Raw genomic sequence first — 16,101 nt, 5'->3', positions numbered from 1 at the left:
TGTTCCACGTCCTCGAGAGAGTCTGTGCTTTCATGAGCTCGTTCATTTGAATGAACGAAAACAACTCGTTACGAAATGAATTTGTTGAATTTCTCTCATGAGTTATGCCACGAAATCGATCAATTTCATCCCCTTCCTAATTGATGGACTGATCGGTTATTCAGATCGTTCAGAATCTTATTTTGTCACGTTGCGTTCCCCGGGGATCGACTCATTTTGATAAACTCCGTGAAATACGAAGGGGCGCACCCGCAACTTTTCAAATCGACAACTTTTTATCCCCTTTTCGCAAATACCTGAATTCGAGTTTATCTATAAATTCGATTCGGCCTCATTCTATTTGACGGAGTCAAAATTCGGCTCTTTCGAAAGCAACGATTTTTGGTATGAAAAAAGCAAGCGAGTTTACAGACTTTGAGTTTCCAGAAGCTTGCAGTAATCATAGAAATATAACTATGAAAATCCCCGAGGAAAATGGTGCGTCATGCTTCCACCAAAACTGCCTCTACGATTTTGTGCTCGAGCCCGAGAGCCGGAGATCGAAATAGGACGAAGAAGCATGAAGAATAAGAAAGATTTGTCATAAGCTAAGTGGACGGTTAGCAGAGAATGAGAAGAGTGTAGCGAACATTCTGACGAGTTCGAGAGGCAAAGGACAAGCGAGAGCAAAACAAGTTCGTCCAGAGAAAACTCGCTTTTTGTTATCTCAGTTGGAATATTTCTTTCTGCCTCGGCATCCCTCTTCATTAAACGTGACTCGGGGTGTGGGGGGTTGACGAGGAAACAAAAATCTGTCGTCGCGAGTCCTCGCGGCTGAGCGTACCCTGCGCGCAGCAGCAACAGAACCGATCGATTTCGTCGAGGGGAAGGGCTGGGGAAGCTTTGCACTTCCTGCATAGCCGGAAGTTTATCCCACTCTTCTCCTTAGGGAAGCTTCTCTCCTCCCCTCCGGGCTTTCTTCCGCTCGATTTCTCTCCCCGATATGACGTGTTTGTGTTTGTGACGAGTCCGGCAATAAAGCTGATTTCGCCGAGTTCTCTTTGCCCCGGAGATAAGTAAATATCGACATTTATCGCCAACAAGCATTATGACAAAATTCTCTCCAAATGACATTAATTCAATTATTCTCCACTTTGTCCTGTATGTTTTTTTTTTTTTTTTTTTTTTTTTTTTATTGCACGCTCCACCAGTCAGCTTCTTTTCCTGATTCATTTATTCACCACTCAATCTTCCTCCGCTGCTGCTCCCCGGTTCAAAAGATTCTTCAATAACCTTCAGTCTCGAAAATCGTTTAACTTTGTCGATTTCCCTCCTTAAAATGCATTATTGAACGAAGCATTTTCACAGATTCAAATCGTACCGCTGAGATTCCTCGCCGCTTGCTTTTCAGCTTCGTTCCCGTGACCCTCGATTCCCCCGTTAAATTTAAACTCATTAACAATCACATCTATTTATATGCATATATCTGGGAAAGCGGTGCGGTTTTAACGATAATGCAAGTAGGAAAGACGAGTGGTTCTTATCATCGGAGCTTTTTGCGGTGCACGAATGACGTGTGTAGATTCCACAACGCACGCCGCCCCCCCTCTCCTCTCCCGCGAGAATAAAAAATGCAGTAATTGACAGAACGAGAAAGAAAGAAAAAACAGTGAAGCAATTAGTGAAAATAAACAGTCGATTCGAGAGAGAGAGAAAGAGAGAGAGAGATATTCATAGTCCAGCCGAATAGAAATAATAAAGAGCGAGGAGGGGGAAGAACGCAAACGTGAAATCGACTAGTGATGCTCGCTTCTTTAAACACATTTTTCAAACGTGTTTGAACCCAAAATGAGGAACGATATAAAAATGAAAAGAAAATATCCGACTAAAATACAAATTCGCCCCATTCTTGACTCCAGCCGGTCACGGAAAGATTAACGCTTCGAAACTCCCAGAGTCTCGGCACAATGTTTGTTGAAAGTCAAAGAATTCGTATCGTTGCTGCACGAACCACCGGAAATAGCTGTGTCGAAGCTCCAACATCTATTGGCCGTATTTTCGATCTCTGTATTTTTACATGTGTGGCAATCTGAAAAGAATGTAACAGTGTGAAAAACCATTATTTCATGAAATTCATGTTTGGAATATTTTACAAATTGAATGGGAACTGTTTGCATAAGAAAATATTCGAGAACAGCGTCGCCAACGATCGCAGTACAAGCTTCATTATTATTCATTATCTTCATTCCACTGAGTTTTCACCAGTATTTTTCCAAATTTTACTTCGCTCGTGTAGAAAAAACGAAGGCACAATGAAAATTGAGAAAGATAAAAAAAAGAAACTCTGAAAGAATTGCCATTTTCAATTTTACAGTATAGAAAATTGAAGAAAAAAAAACAAACATTTTTCTAATTTTTCAAATACCCCGTTTGCCCCATATTCGAATTACTTAAATTATTGCAATTTCACTAATGAATGAAGAATCGACGATCGATAACGTGACGTAAAAATTGGATAGATGAAAATTACTTCGTGATTGAACGTTCAATTAGCAACCACCGGTTGTTCTGATATTTCAGCAGATGCTCCAAATTCGAGAGCCCTCGAGATAGTCGAATGAGTCGGAAGCATTTAAATTAATCAATATCGTCAATGGAAGACCATTTTCATCAATGAAATTATTTAATTCGTCGCGTGCAAGCATCAGATTTATATTATTGCCGAATATATTCCAGTGAGCGACCTGTCAAAAATTTCCTCTTATTGATTGTGCGAGATGTGCACTATCAACGAAAATAAATTATCAAAACTTACCCACGACAGACGAGTTTTCCAACATCCTTAAAGCACAGGGGCCAATGATTGGTCTCGGCGTTGCTTATATAAAAAATCTCGTCTAATCGATGACCGACCGCAAGGAGTTATGTGATAAAATGAAGAAAAGCCCGGAACGTACGAAGCTCTAAGCCGAGGAAGAGCAGCAGCCACAAATGGGAAGGAAGAAAACGCGCCATCTCTCGAACTGCTGATACATCGACGAGTACGTTCGAAGAGACAAAGAAGACGGAAACTCCATCTCAAAACTGGAAATGATAAAATTTACGATGACGCGAATAATTGCACAATAGATTGGCGATATTACGGTACATCGGAATATGTAACGTGCACAATATCGATAATCACGTGACGCGTTGTATAGTTCGTAGGAGAACAATAAGCCATTTGAACCGGAATCCATAGCATTGGTGCGCTAGCAGTGAGTACAAACATCGGTGTTATATCGCTCTGATCGAGACGTGCATCCAATTTAACACCGATGAAATATTGTTGTCTGTGAAGAGAGATGTATATGTGCGAGAGGATCAAACGCAACAAACGATCCGTTTATCGTCGCTGACCAATGCTGGCTGAGACGAAAGAACGATCCGCGCCACTGCAAAAGTACGCGATGCGGTATTAATATTAGTCGATATGACGTCCACTCGACTCGAAATATAACAGCTGTGACGGACGAACATCCAACGATCACAGACGACCCAATCAATTAACGGCGTATGGATCAATAAAGCAACAATTATGGTGGATTCATTTTTTCATTTCAATTCCAATTGAACAACAAGCGGAATGTCGCTCATCGTGGTCTGTCACACGTACGAACACAATATTTTCAAGCACAATATTTTAGAAGCTTGGCGAAGTACGAATTGCCGAAGAGGCTGTAATCGACAACATCGAAGTGGCCATTCTTGAAAACGAATTTGCGGAATCAAAAAACTTGGGAGTGTCTTCATCAATCACGCATACGACTACGCCATTTTTTTCTCATTCCATCAAGGCGTCTTCGAGGCGAGTGTGATAGACATTTTCTGAGGTTATGTTGACACGACCTTGCCCCGCCCTCGTTACACAAATCATTCGGTTCGGAAGTTTATTGTTGGACCCCTCCGATCCTCGAGACTCTTTATCGTTGAAAAAGTTTCTCTTGATAAATATGAAACTTCGGAAACACAATAAAATTGCTAAATACTCACTTATCTCGAAAGGAAGCCCCGCTTTTGTTTACTTTTCACAAACCACATGGTTATAATTGATGCCGGTGTAAATCATTTTCTATAACCGTTATGCCGTTATTTACACAGAAACGAAATCTGCGATTCGTGGTGTCGCTCTCGTGCCGGCCAATCGACGCGAGCGAGCTACTGCCCTTTTTTCGAGCGGTGTCGCCATCTAGTTTCGTGGGCTATGGATTATATTGCGTTTTAGAAGATTGTACGGAGAGAGAAAGAGAGTGAGAACGCAAAGAGAAAGAGAAAAGACTCTTAAACGTTCGCACGAGCGATGAAGATCATCGCAAGCTTGCAGAATGTATATGGGCGGTGTACCTATTAATAGGTTAATGTGTACGTTCGATCAAAGTGTATAACTCTCCCTTTCCCCGCTTTGTACGCTCGACTTGTTTGTAGCGTGCGCGCGCCCCCTCTAGCCGTTTTCTTCTGTCTATCGTGCGCTACTTTTTACACTTTTATCGTCTACACTTTTCCTACACAATTTTCCACGTGCCTCGCTAATCATGTGTGCTATACATGTGTGTATTTATTTAAATACGTACAACAAACACGTGCAACGATGCGAAGCTTCGTTCCCGCTCTCCCCTCCCCTCCCCGCCCCCTCTCTTTCTCGTCGTTTTCGTTGACATGACACGTAACCTATGAAGCGAAAAAAAATTATGGGGGAAAAAAACGAGAAAATAGAGGAGATTAGTTCAGGCACTGATTGAAATTGCCCCGGCTCTATGAGTTGCCTAATGAAGTAATTATAGACCCATGGATTATCTCCTTACATTTCATAGCGTCAGAACCTTATCGCCGTTTCATCAAAATATTTAAATCACACCTTTCCCTACCCCTCTTCTTTCGAATCGAACTTTTATTCAAATGAGTCTCGAGAAAATGTGTTTCGCTCCAAGCACAAATTACACGGAATAAATTACAAATAAATTTCGGATTGTTCTTGGAACGAATGAAATTGATGGTGGGTGGGGACGAAGCTTTTGAAAAAAAAAACCAACAACGAAGCGTTAAAAGTGATTGAACTCAGAGTCTGGTAGTAATAGGCCGATCGGATCTGGACAGAGAAATATTAGTTTGGGCACGAAGCGACTGAACTTTCGTACCCCCGGATCTACTGAACGATTTTCAATGCCTTTCGAAATCTTCCACCATCTTTTTCGTGTGGTTTAATCGGTTCGGACACTGCTTCGGGCACTCGAGGAATGTTTTTTCTCAATCCATACGAGCTCTACGGGGAACGCACTCGACTAAATTTTCGACGCTACTCTACGTCTCGGCCGTCTAATTTCGAGGTTAATTCACGTGCTCTTTTCGAATACGTGTCGTAAAAGCAGGGCAAGTGCCACCCACTAAGCTGACTCGACGAAATTGATTTATCAGGTCAATTCGAAACGAGTTTTTTCGATCAAATCAATTAATTGTGCAGTGATAAAACACAGTGTTTTTTTTTCCATCGAAACGAAAGGATTCATGGACAGGTGTTCTTCGGCCGGCCCTTTGTGCATGATTTAACGGATCACACCCCTCCCTACCCGTCGATACGTTTCCTTTCTCTCTATCGGCGATCCTCGAGCAAGGCCACCAGGCTGGGAACGCTCTACTTTTTTTCTTTCTTTTTTCTTCTTCGTCCACACAGTCCGTCGGAGCTTTGGGCATGAAAATAAATGCGATTCACGAGACTTTAGCGTTACTCCTCATGAATCGAACGATAAGTATGGCTTCTGTGACGTCGCACGGGAACTTCTGAATTCGACATTTTGCGTTTCGTGTGCACGAACCCTCCCCCCTCTTTCTCACTCTTTCTCTCCAACGCTCTTCTGGCACATTATTTTTTTACGATACAACGACACCATACGTTTCCCAAACGAGACAACAGTTTTGTCCGGAATCGCATGCGCGGGGCATGAAATCTTCGAACGTGATTCTCAAACAAAAATAATAAAACTTTTGGCCAATCGATTGTGTGAGCCTGCGTATATTATGTTTTAGTATTCAAGGGCAACACTCTCCATGTTAATTATTTATGTAATCGAGATCTGGGTCAAAGTAGAATAACAACCAATATAACGATCATAAAGACGTTCATGACGTCAATAAAACCATCATAGCTGTGATGATTTCGTCCGCAATTATTTCAATCGTGACAATGACGTCAGCTCGCACAACAAAAAAAAAACAATAACAAGAATGACCTTATGAGTGAGAATATTAATTCGGAAAAATACAAAGATTTCAATAATATCGATGATTGTGGAGCTTTGAAAAAGGCTGATAAATCAAAACTGTCAACATGCTTAGTTTATAAATTGTTACTAACCGTCGTAATTTTTATAATTATTATCACGAATCATTTTCACTGTTTCAGTGTCCGGAGCGTAATGCACAAATACTTGGAGAAGAAAAACGAAGTAAACTTCGATAAGATATTCAATCAAATTTTAGGTGAGTCCAAACGTATTTTTTTCGATTTTTTCCTTCAATTTGTATCGGTTGAATCAGTGCCTAATACTTTTCACAACTTCTTTGAAACAGGATCCCTTTTATTCAAAGACTTCTGCGAAACTGTAGCGGAAGAACCAATATCTCAACTTAGGTTTTACGAAGAGGTAAAAAATCAATAATTTATTATCATTCATATCGACACTGTCATACTTTCATTAGCACTGTATCATCGTTGGAAACAATTTTTTTTACTCGTCAACGTTTATTCCAACGAAGTAGAAATTGCCGCGTAATTATTAACATTTGGAACGCGAAAAATACTTAAATTTCATAACTTTTTAGATAAAGGCGTACGAGAAACTCGAGTGCCCCGAAGAGAGGAGAAAACACGCGCGAGAAATCTACGACAATTTCATAATGAAGGAATTATTAGCGCACACACACGTAATACTATGAGATAGAAAAAATATTAGAACTTGTTTTTTTTTGTTTTTTTTTTTTTTTTTTTGAATTTTCGTTTCGTAGATGACGAAGGTAACAAAACACCGGGATATTATCTTGCAGGAGTATTCCGCCGAGGCTGTCTCACACGTACGTCAATACCTTATGAAGAATGAAGTTCCCGTTAAATTGTTCGAGGTGGGTTTTCGCTTAGAGCCCCAATTCTACGTTCTCCCCTCGTTATGTCGATATTATATTCAAGTTGAAGAAAAAAGGTGTTTGTTCGTTGCAGCCTTACATCGAGGAAATATTTAATCATCTGAGGGGAGAGCCGTTCAAAAAGTTCCTGGAAAGGTGAATATTTTTTCCTCCCCCCCCCCCCCCCCTCCTCTAATTTTTTTGTCATTATTCAGAAAGGAATGTTGAAAAATATTTTATTTCCTACTCCCCCGAAGCTGCTTTGCTTCTTTTCACTCCGATCTCAAGATGAATGAAGAAAAAAACTGTTCGAACGGTTTTTTAAAATGATTTTTTTTTCTACATTCGGTCCTCGATCATTGAGATTTTCTTGAGCGTTATTTTGGCGAACGATCACCGATTTCGGTGCTTTTGGGTCAGTGAGCATAACGAAAGTTTCGACGAAGATGATTTTATCGGAGATTTTAGAGTGAAAAGAAAAGCTTGATGGAATCGTCGATTTTGATTATTCATAGATTCGAGATTTTTGTAATTTTGGAACTGCCCATACGAGATTTGATGAAATTTTGAATTATTTTCAGCGACAAATACACCCGATTTTGTCAGTGGAAAAATCTCGAATTAAATATTCAACTGACAATGAACGACTTCAGTGTTCATCGTATTATCGGACGCGGAGGCTTCGGCGAAGTTTACGGCTGCCGCAAGGCCGACACTGGCAAAATGTACGCGATGAAGTGCCTCGACAAAAAACGTATTAAAATGAAACAGGGCGAAACGTTGGCCCTCAACGAAAGGATAATGTTGTCCCTAGTCAGTACCGGGGTCAGTAGATTTTTCGCATCCTTACTTTCCTCAATATTGCAATTTGAAAATAAAAAATTTTCTCAAATATCTACAGCTAAAGTTACAATTAACTTTTTTTTTTTTAATATTTTCATTGCAAAATGTAGTTACAAGAATTCTATAGAAAAATTGATTTTTATTATCAATCGTCCCTCGGTAAAAACGATTTTCGAACGAACGTTGCAAAAGCGAATAAAAAAATGAATTTCTTTTTGTGTCAGTTATGTTTTGATAATTGTTGCTTTTCTTCCGTCAACAGTTCGACTGCCCATTCATCGTGTGTATGACCTACGCGTTTCACACACCCGACAAATTATGCTTCATTCTTGATCTCATGAACGGTGGCGACCTTCATTATCATCTTAGTCATCACGGTGTTTTCGACGAGCCCGAGATGAAATTTTATGCGGCCGAAGTGATACTAGGTCTGGAACATATGCATCGAAGAGCAATCGTCTATCGTGACCTCAAACCTGCCAATATATTGTTAGATGAGCATGGCCACGTTAGAATATCGGACCTCGGACTTGCTTGCGATTTTTCAAAGAAAAAACCTCAGGCCAGTGTGTGAGTATAATTAGGTCGAGACTGAAATGCGGGCGTCAAATTTTCACGGGTTTCTATAAACACTTGATTCATTAATTTTCCATTGTTCGTTATATATCGATCGAAAACATTTTTGTGTAAGAATTTTCTTGATGATGCATTAAAAGAATGGAAAACTCGAGCTTTTTCATTCACCGGAGCCCAGAGAATTTCCTGGCATTCCTTCATATTTTCGAATTTTTCTCATTTTGTTGATCAATTTTCTACTTTTCAGCGGTACTCATGGTTACATGGCTCCGGAAGTTTTGTCGAAGGGAACGCCGTATGACTCAAGCGCTGATTGGTTTTCCTTTGGATGCATGCTGTACAAACTTCTCAAGGGTCATAGTCCTTTCAGACAGCACAAAACAAAAGACAAACACGAGATAGATCGCATGACGCTTACGATGGTCGGTTTCAACATTTTAAATCATCGATTCGTTATTCCAAAAAAAAAAAACAAAAGAAAAAAAAACGAAAGATTCATGCGTTTGGACCTCAAGGACTATCGTTTGTTTACTTCAAATTTGATTGGTTTTCGACTTTGCTGAAGGTTCTATTTCTAAAAGGGAGAAAATATTGAAAATTTTTCGATTGATCAATGTTTCACTTGATTTAAAAAGTAAATTTGCCTTCCCTCGATTACCTCTTCTTTTTGACTGCCATGCAAAATAATGAAACGATTCTCCCTTTCTCTCTGCTATCGCGAGCAATGAAAATCTCAAATGGACTTGGTCCAGAAAAAAAATTACATTTTTCAATCTACTCGTGAAATATTTATCTCAATGTTTTTTCACACATCGTCTCGGGAATTCCACACCCAGTACGTGAGTCAAGGGTGTGAGGACGTTGAGAGCCGGTACAGAGAGAAAGAGAGCAAGCAGCGTGGCTCATGGCACGATCGATTTTCAAAGGCTCGGCTTTTGCCCCGGGCGAGGGCTCGAGAAAGAGAAAGCGAGACAGAAAGAGAATAAGCAGGAGCACGATATCTCTTTCTCTTTGTCTCTCGAGAGTGAAAAATCAAAAGTGCATTATCGAAAATTCGCGTCCATTCAAACATTCATTGAAAATTGGGCTCCAAATTAATTTTCCTTTACGTTTCTACTTTTTTTAACGTTTCGAAATTGGAACTTTCAGTTTTCACCAATGAAAATTCTTGTCCTGAAGCGATTTGTTAATTTTTAAATCTTCTTATCTTTACTTTTGTCAATTTATTCGATGTACCCATCGACCCCGAGTCTGAACTTTGTGGAGAATAATCAATCGTGTTATAATTACGAATGAGAAAAATGGGATTAAATGAAAAATAATGTTTACAGAATGTCGAATTACCCGAAAGTTTTTCGCGGGAGCTTCGATCGCTTTTGGAAGGTTTGCTACAACGGGATATTAGCCAAAGGCTTGGTTGTCAAGGGGAAGGAGCTGACGAGCTAAAAAGGCACCAGTTTTTCAGTGGTATAGATTGGCAACAGGTTTATCTACAAAAATACACACCGCCGCTTATTCCCCCGCGTGGTGAAGTCAACGCAGCCGATGCTTTTGACATCGGTTCCTTCGACGAAGAAGACACCAAAGGCATAAAACTCACAGACGCTGATCAGGACCTTTACAAAAATTTTCCTCTCGTCGTGTCGGAAAGGTGGCAAGCCGAGGTCGCCGAAACCGTTTTCGAAACTGTAAACAACGAGGCTGACAAGGTTTGATCTTCATTTCTACACTCATTTAAAAAAAAAAAAATTATTTATTTTTGGTTAATGAGAAAAAAATTTTTTTTTTACAGATGGAGAATAAGAAAAAAGCGAAGCAAAAATTACGATTCGATACGGACGAAAAAGGTTTAAGAATAAAACAAACATATTAATCTCAAATTTTACCAAAAATTCTTTTTCATTCATTATTTATTCTATTTTTCAGAATCCGATTGTATTTTACACGGTTACATTAAAAAATTGGGTGGACCATTTGCAAGCGCTTGGCAAACGCGATATGCGAAGCTCTACCCTAATAGGTTGGAACTACATCCGGAATCGACGACGAAGCCGGAGCTCGTATTTCTCGATCAAATCGAAGAAGTTGGGGCGGATCTTCAACTCGTCAAAAGCGAACAATGCATCGTCGTACGAACTCGCGAAGCTAAAATTGTGTTAACCAATCCTGTGAGTAAAAATAATGTTGAGAAAATCATTGAACCTGTCTACTAACTGATGGAATAAAAATCTTATTATCGTTTCTCTCAAAAAAGTTCGTATTTTGAATGACAATCAAAAATTATAATCCATAACTCTGAATCGAAAGTCACGATATTACTAATTCGTGTGAATTGATCGTGTTGATATTAGGACGAGATAAGTCTGAAGGAGTGGGCGCTCTCATTAAGATCAGCGCATAAATGTTCGATGGAGATGTTGGGCAACATGGCAAGAAAGGCTTACAAGATCTACGGGACTGAGCGTGACGCGGTAATTCCGCCGATTCAGCGATCGACGAATGGCAATTGAGGATAATTACAATCGCGAACCGTATGAGAAACGTAAGAATGAAAAAAAGAAGAAAAAAAACTAATAAGAAGATAACAACAAGAGAAACAAAAAAAATAACAAAAACGAAAGGGAAACAAAAAGAAGAAAAACGATTAATCGTCGTCACACTCCAGTCCCCACTGCCCCGCAGCAGCAAAAACCAGCAGCAGCAAATTTTTTTATACTACGAATAAAAGAAAAAGTGAAGAAAAATAAAAAAAAAGTAGCGTTTCAAAGATCGAAATATCGTTCAAATCGATCCACATGAGTACATCGATTGTGCATCGTAATTTCGAAATATCAATGAAAATATAGCGAAGGGCTTCGCTCAATATACAACGAGACTTCGATAAATCAGCACATATGTCGAAAAGAACGATCCGTGTATCGAAATAGATCGGAAAAATCGATGAGATATAGAGAAATTTTCTGAGGGACGAGGAAAGTTCGCGAATGCGAGGACCTAAAACGCGACGAAAAATAACGAGCGAAACTGATAAAAACATAACGAAAGCGTTGAGGTGTGAGAGAACAACGAGGCTTCTGTTCGTGGAAGTTCTCGAACCTCCTTACTTCTTATTAGCGTAATACCAACGACCACCAATCTCCTCCCCCACCCGTCTCCTGCCCTCATCCTTTTTTTCCTACTTACTTAACGAATTACCTGGCCCGGTAAAAACGAAAAGGTTAAAAAACGAAAGTTTCATAAACTTCCCTCTGCCCTCCATCTTGTACGGCGAATAGCGTCGCGCTGTATAGAGATTCTAGCAAAGTAGAGGACCGAAATGCCTCCCCCGATCTCCTCGTGCATTTTTGCCTAATTTTTCCCCACGTGGCCCGCGCGCTTGGGGAAATGGGGGTCGTCCGGGGTTGACAGGGGGGACGATCGGTAAAAATCGGATGCCATAGCGTCACGTCGTTATATTTGTACGTTTTAGTCTGTATATGTGCAGTGTGGCGTTAGCGATTAGCGATATTTGACCACACCGATACACACCAAACCACACAGCCGAAAGAGCGCCGTGGAAATCAAATTGAACGGGAAATTATTAATAAATTAAAAATAATTTGAAGGACAACTATGAAAAAAAGGAAAATATATTCACAAACCGACACTCACATTAAAATAATGATAAATGAAACATAAGAATTTGGGGATCATTTAATATCCCTCCTTCCATAAAATTCGATTTTAATATCACTTTTTTCCATTTATTTTTTCTTCCCCCCTTTACCAAGCGAGAAAATATGAAAGCAGGACGTTCACCCTCGTCAGACCACTGACACACCGATACTGTATCATACCCAATCGATATATTATTACCCAGCAAGATGAAAATGTACTTTTAATTATTCTACGTTGTAATATTCTTCGTTTACTTAATTTATTTTACTAACGCCCTGAAAACGTTTTATATTACTTGTATACATCGTTGCAATTATATGAAAAAAGATACACACACGAAGTAAAGAACACGAGAGAGAGAGAGAGAGGAAGGAACAAATCCATTATTTATTACGTTTACTATTGTGTTAGAATCTCACCGATCGTGAAAATCAATGAATACATAATAATAAAACGGCCGTTTGTATACTATTGACAGGAAGATTAAAAAATCATTACCAAAATAACGAACAGAAACGAAAACAAGAAAAATACAACAACAAAAAACTGAATATTGTTATAACTGTGTAAGCTCGGGCTGACACCGCGCAGTTCGACCGAGCAATAAAACAAAAATATGCGATATTTATCGAAGTTTTCATTTTACTGTACGGACATGTACTGTTTATCGAGTTTCAGGTATTTTTCATTTAAAAAATAATAATTAGGTAAATACTTTCTTAACAATAATGCAAATTGCAGTGCTAAAAGAAATTTTCTAACGATCTCGAATTTCCCTCAACAGTCGAGCTAACGTTGGATCGATATCAATAGAGCGAATTCTTCTCTCAAGCGCGCCGAAATCCGCTCTCTCAAGCCATTCCGGTGGATCGATATCTCTGGACGGCAGCGGAGCTATCAATCTCTCAACAGCCGCGCACAACCCGCACCAAGTACGAAAATTCAACGATTCGACGATCGGACCAATCGCCTCCGTCAACCGTAATTTTTCATCCTCCCTCATTGGCTTACCAAGAATTTCATCAAGCCCGTCGTTCACATCATTCGCTTGAATTATTCTCAATCCGTCCATTCCTTCCTCGTAATAACGGCTGAATGCACGACCGTAAATCAATTTCCTTCCGGAAGTCAGCGAAACGTGCTTTCCAAGATAACTCAACGGCGTCAAATCTAAAAGAACAAGCAACATTTTTACTGCTAAATTATGTCATTTTAATCGTGAAGATCAAATTTTACCTGCCAAACTCGCGCTGTCGAGAATTTCAAATCGCGCACTTTGCCGAGAAAACATTCTCGGAGTATTTTGTAACGGCACCTGAATGTTTGTCGATTGTCGAGGACCCCGATTTACCGAGTGGAATTCACCCCTGACACGCCAAGCCTCCTCGAGAGCGAGTCTCCTCTGAAGTTGCACGATTCCGAAAATGAGTTTCGGTTCATTGCATTCCGTGCAACCATTACAACTTTTTTTTAAATTTATTTTACAAACCCTCAGAGAGAATTCTTCCTCGATCAAATCTCTGTCCAATTCTCGACTCAAATGTTTAAGAATTTCTGGACTGATGAAGCTCGATGGGAAAATACGCTCCTGAATTTGAATAGTCTGTTTTTCCGGTGGTGGCGTCTTGACCTCGGTCGCTTCGCCAGTGGCTACGAAGGCTCTAAAAAACTTTTTCCTCATACGAGTCTCCCCAGAATCATTAATAAAAGAAAAGGTCGGATTGCGTTTGAATTGTCAAATTTGGAAGCTTCAGGTCTGTGAAAAACTGACTAATAAAATAAAACGTACGAATTCCGTCGACTTTCGTCATCGACTTGAGAAACTTGAGTTTCTGGAGGTTCTGGCGGATCTCGGACTTCATTCTGCTGACCGTAAGTCGAGCCGCGACGACATTTCCGTTTTCTCAGACGTTTACCGCGTCTTCGCATCGGTAATTCGTCATCACTGTCGCTGTTATCATCGCCTTCGTCGTTTTTTGAAGATCCCTGGAAAAAAAATGTGTTTTATTTTTGGAATTAGTTTGAGGAAAAATTAGTTTATTATTCAATACTTATGTATTAGCTTTCATGACACTATAAATCATTATGAATTTAGCTGGATTTATCAACTCTCCAAATTTTTTTTTCAAAGCCTCATTTTTCAGCATGAATAATTACCTGGTCGCTGAGTTCGATAACTGGCAGAGCAGGTGACGGTGGTGGAGGTACAATGGGCCTCGTTTGATGTTGAGCAACGCTCGGTCTCGTAATCTCACTTCTACGAGGTGTTGGTTGACGCTCGAGAGTCAACGCGTGCCAACTGAGTGTCTCATTATCCTAAAAAAAAATGAAATGCATGTGAGGAGAAGAGGAACATATTTTAATGGAAGAGAAATCTGAAAATTTTTTTCCCTCGAAATGTTTTTCCACCCACTTTTACTAGGTCAAGAAATCGACGGAAAATAGAAGATAATTTTTTTGGCCCGAGAGAGTATTTGAAAAAGGAAATAAAAAGTAGCAAAATTTCGTGACAAAAAAAGCTAAATAATTGTTATTCAGATCAGAAGTTAATTCAATTTTTTTTCCAATTTTCATGGAAACGTCAATAGTAAGTTTGCCAAAATTTATGTAAATTAAAATTACTTGTTCTTGGGAGCTCGTTCTCAAATCAAGAATCAAAGTTGTTCGTTCACGTGGATTACACGTAGCTGGTTGTTCGTCGTTACTAAGACGATGAGCGGTGAGCGGTCCACTGGCCAAAGTCGGAGCTGGAGTCAATGGTCTCGAGTCCGTTTCCGTGTACTTCCGGAACAATTCCTCGGGCACCGTCGTCGTCGCTTCCACGTTAGGCGCGTTCCCTTCAGTTCCTCCAGGACCATCGGGGTCAACACCACCAGCCAAAAGAGTCGCGCGGATCATTTCCATCTCGGCGGGTAAAAGGAGTGCTTTTCCTTCTGTGGCCTAAATTTCATGCATTTCTTTCAATATAGGAATTCATTAAAAGCAAATATATAAGGCTCCAATCAATTGAATTTTTTCAATTCATGTCATAATCAGCACTGATTTTCATATTTTTTACCAAAGGTTCGTCGGTAAGGGCGAACCTAATACTTGATTTCGAGCCGCTACCGTCTACATTTAACATGTTTTGTTTGAAATGAATTTCAATGGTCGATTTTACCCATGATTCCTTTGCCCTCCGCACGAATTCTTTGGCTTCCCCATCCGCGGGATGATTGCACAAAACCGAACATCCGTAGGGAAATGGATTAAAAAGTCCAGCGAATGGTCGAAGTGTGAAAGGAGCCGGTTTACTGGATCCGATCAATTCGATTTTCTGTAATAATAAAAAATATTGAAATACGAAATGATAGTCTGAATTAAAAAATGATGTGGAAAAACTCCATTTTTTCTTCAAAGAAATAAAATTATTTTGTTTCCTCAAAATATTGTTTATTTACCTTTGGCTCGGGTTTGCAAACGCGTCTAACACGTGCTGCTATAAGACCAGTTGTACTCGATACTCTTGGCATGACGACCGAGAATTTAATAGTCGAATCAATTGTACGTTGGGAGTAAACGCGACGAAAGTATCGCAACGAAAGTATAAAACGAGGGCACTCACGAGCTCCGGAACTTGGATTTGTTTCGGTGTGGAGAGAGAGGCACGAAGAAACAGTGAAGAGAAAGGGAGGGAAGAGAAATCGAGGAAGAGACGGTACGACGGATTTTCTACCAGGCGTCTCCTCGCACCGTAATTTTCGTTGCCACGGGTGCGATGGATCGATGTCCGAATTAAACGCATACCGACACAGGAATACCGGCACTTGTCATACAAATAAGCAATTTTGTGAATTCTCGAGACAATGAGAATTTGCCAAGAGCGAAGTTCCTAAGGATCCTTCAATTTTTATC

At 39.9% G+C, this 16,101-nt stretch overlaps 2 protein-coding genes and 1 long non-coding RNA gene across 10 annotated transcripts in view; 1 reads left to right on the top strand and 2 right to left on the bottom strand.

Moving 5' to 3' along the window:
- Window positions 1-12,831, top strand: part of LOC122409008 (G protein-coupled receptor kinase 1) — a 27,051-nt gene extending 14,220 nt beyond the window's left edge. For 7 of the 8 annotated variants that reach the window (XM_043416185.1, XM_043416187.1, XM_043416192.1 and 4 more), the window contains 12 exons: window positions 6,416-6,492; window positions 6,583-6,656; window positions 6,835-6,936; window positions 7,057-7,131; window positions 7,226-7,287; window positions 7,713-7,956; window positions 8,237-8,544; window positions 8,798-8,972; window positions 9,882-10,259; window positions 10,343-10,397; window positions 10,477-10,718; window positions 10,902-12,831. In XM_043416185.1, coding sequence (XP_043272120.1) covers window positions 6,416-6,492; window positions 6,583-6,656; window positions 6,835-6,936; window positions 7,057-7,131; window positions 7,226-7,287; window positions 7,713-7,956; window positions 8,237-8,544; window positions 8,798-8,972; window positions 9,882-10,259; window positions 10,343-10,397; window positions 10,477-10,718; window positions 10,902-11,060 — 1,951 coding nt within the window. In that variant the 3' untranslated portion in view covers window positions 11,061-12,831. Of the gene's footprint in view, window positions 1-5,135; window positions 5,343-6,415; window positions 6,493-6,582; window positions 6,657-6,834; window positions 6,937-7,056; window positions 7,132-7,225; window positions 7,288-7,712; window positions 7,957-8,236; window positions 8,545-8,797; window positions 8,973-9,881; window positions 10,260-10,342; window positions 10,398-10,476; window positions 10,719-10,901 lie in introns of those variants that run through there. The other variant, XM_043416193.1, reaches the window with a different exon arrangement.
- Window positions 1,183-4,151, bottom strand: LOC122409016 (uncharacterized). Its single transcript, XR_006260587.1, has 4 exons — window positions 4,012-4,151; window positions 3,164-3,413; window positions 2,795-3,063; window positions 1,183-2,068 (listed from the first exon to the last, which is right to left on the bottom strand). It is a non-coding gene; the product is annotated as an uncharacterized lncRNA (long non-coding RNA).
- LOC122409010 (uncharacterized) lies at window positions 12,563-16,101 on the bottom strand. The gene is made up of 8 exons (XM_043416197.1): window positions 15,648-16,101; window positions 15,368-15,523; window positions 14,830-15,147; window positions 14,365-14,523; window positions 13,997-14,193; window positions 13,697-13,868; window positions 13,444-13,609; window positions 12,563-13,377 (listed from the first exon to the last, which is right to left on the bottom strand). The coding sequence occupies exons 1-8, from the start codon at window positions 15,717-15,719 to the stop codon at window positions 12,965-12,967; spliced, it is 1,653 nt and encodes a 550-aa protein (XP_043272132.1). The 5' UTR covers window positions 15,720-16,101; the 3' UTR covers window positions 12,563-12,964.

Source organism: Venturia canescens, chromosome 4 (genome assembly GCF_019457755.1).
Source record: "Venturia canescens isolate UGA chromosome 4, ASM1945775v1, whole genome shotgun sequence".
NCBI lineage: Eukaryota > Metazoa > Arthropoda > Insecta > Hymenoptera > Ichneumonidae > Venturia > Venturia canescens.
This window is presented reverse-complemented; position numbering and strand designations above follow the sequence as displayed.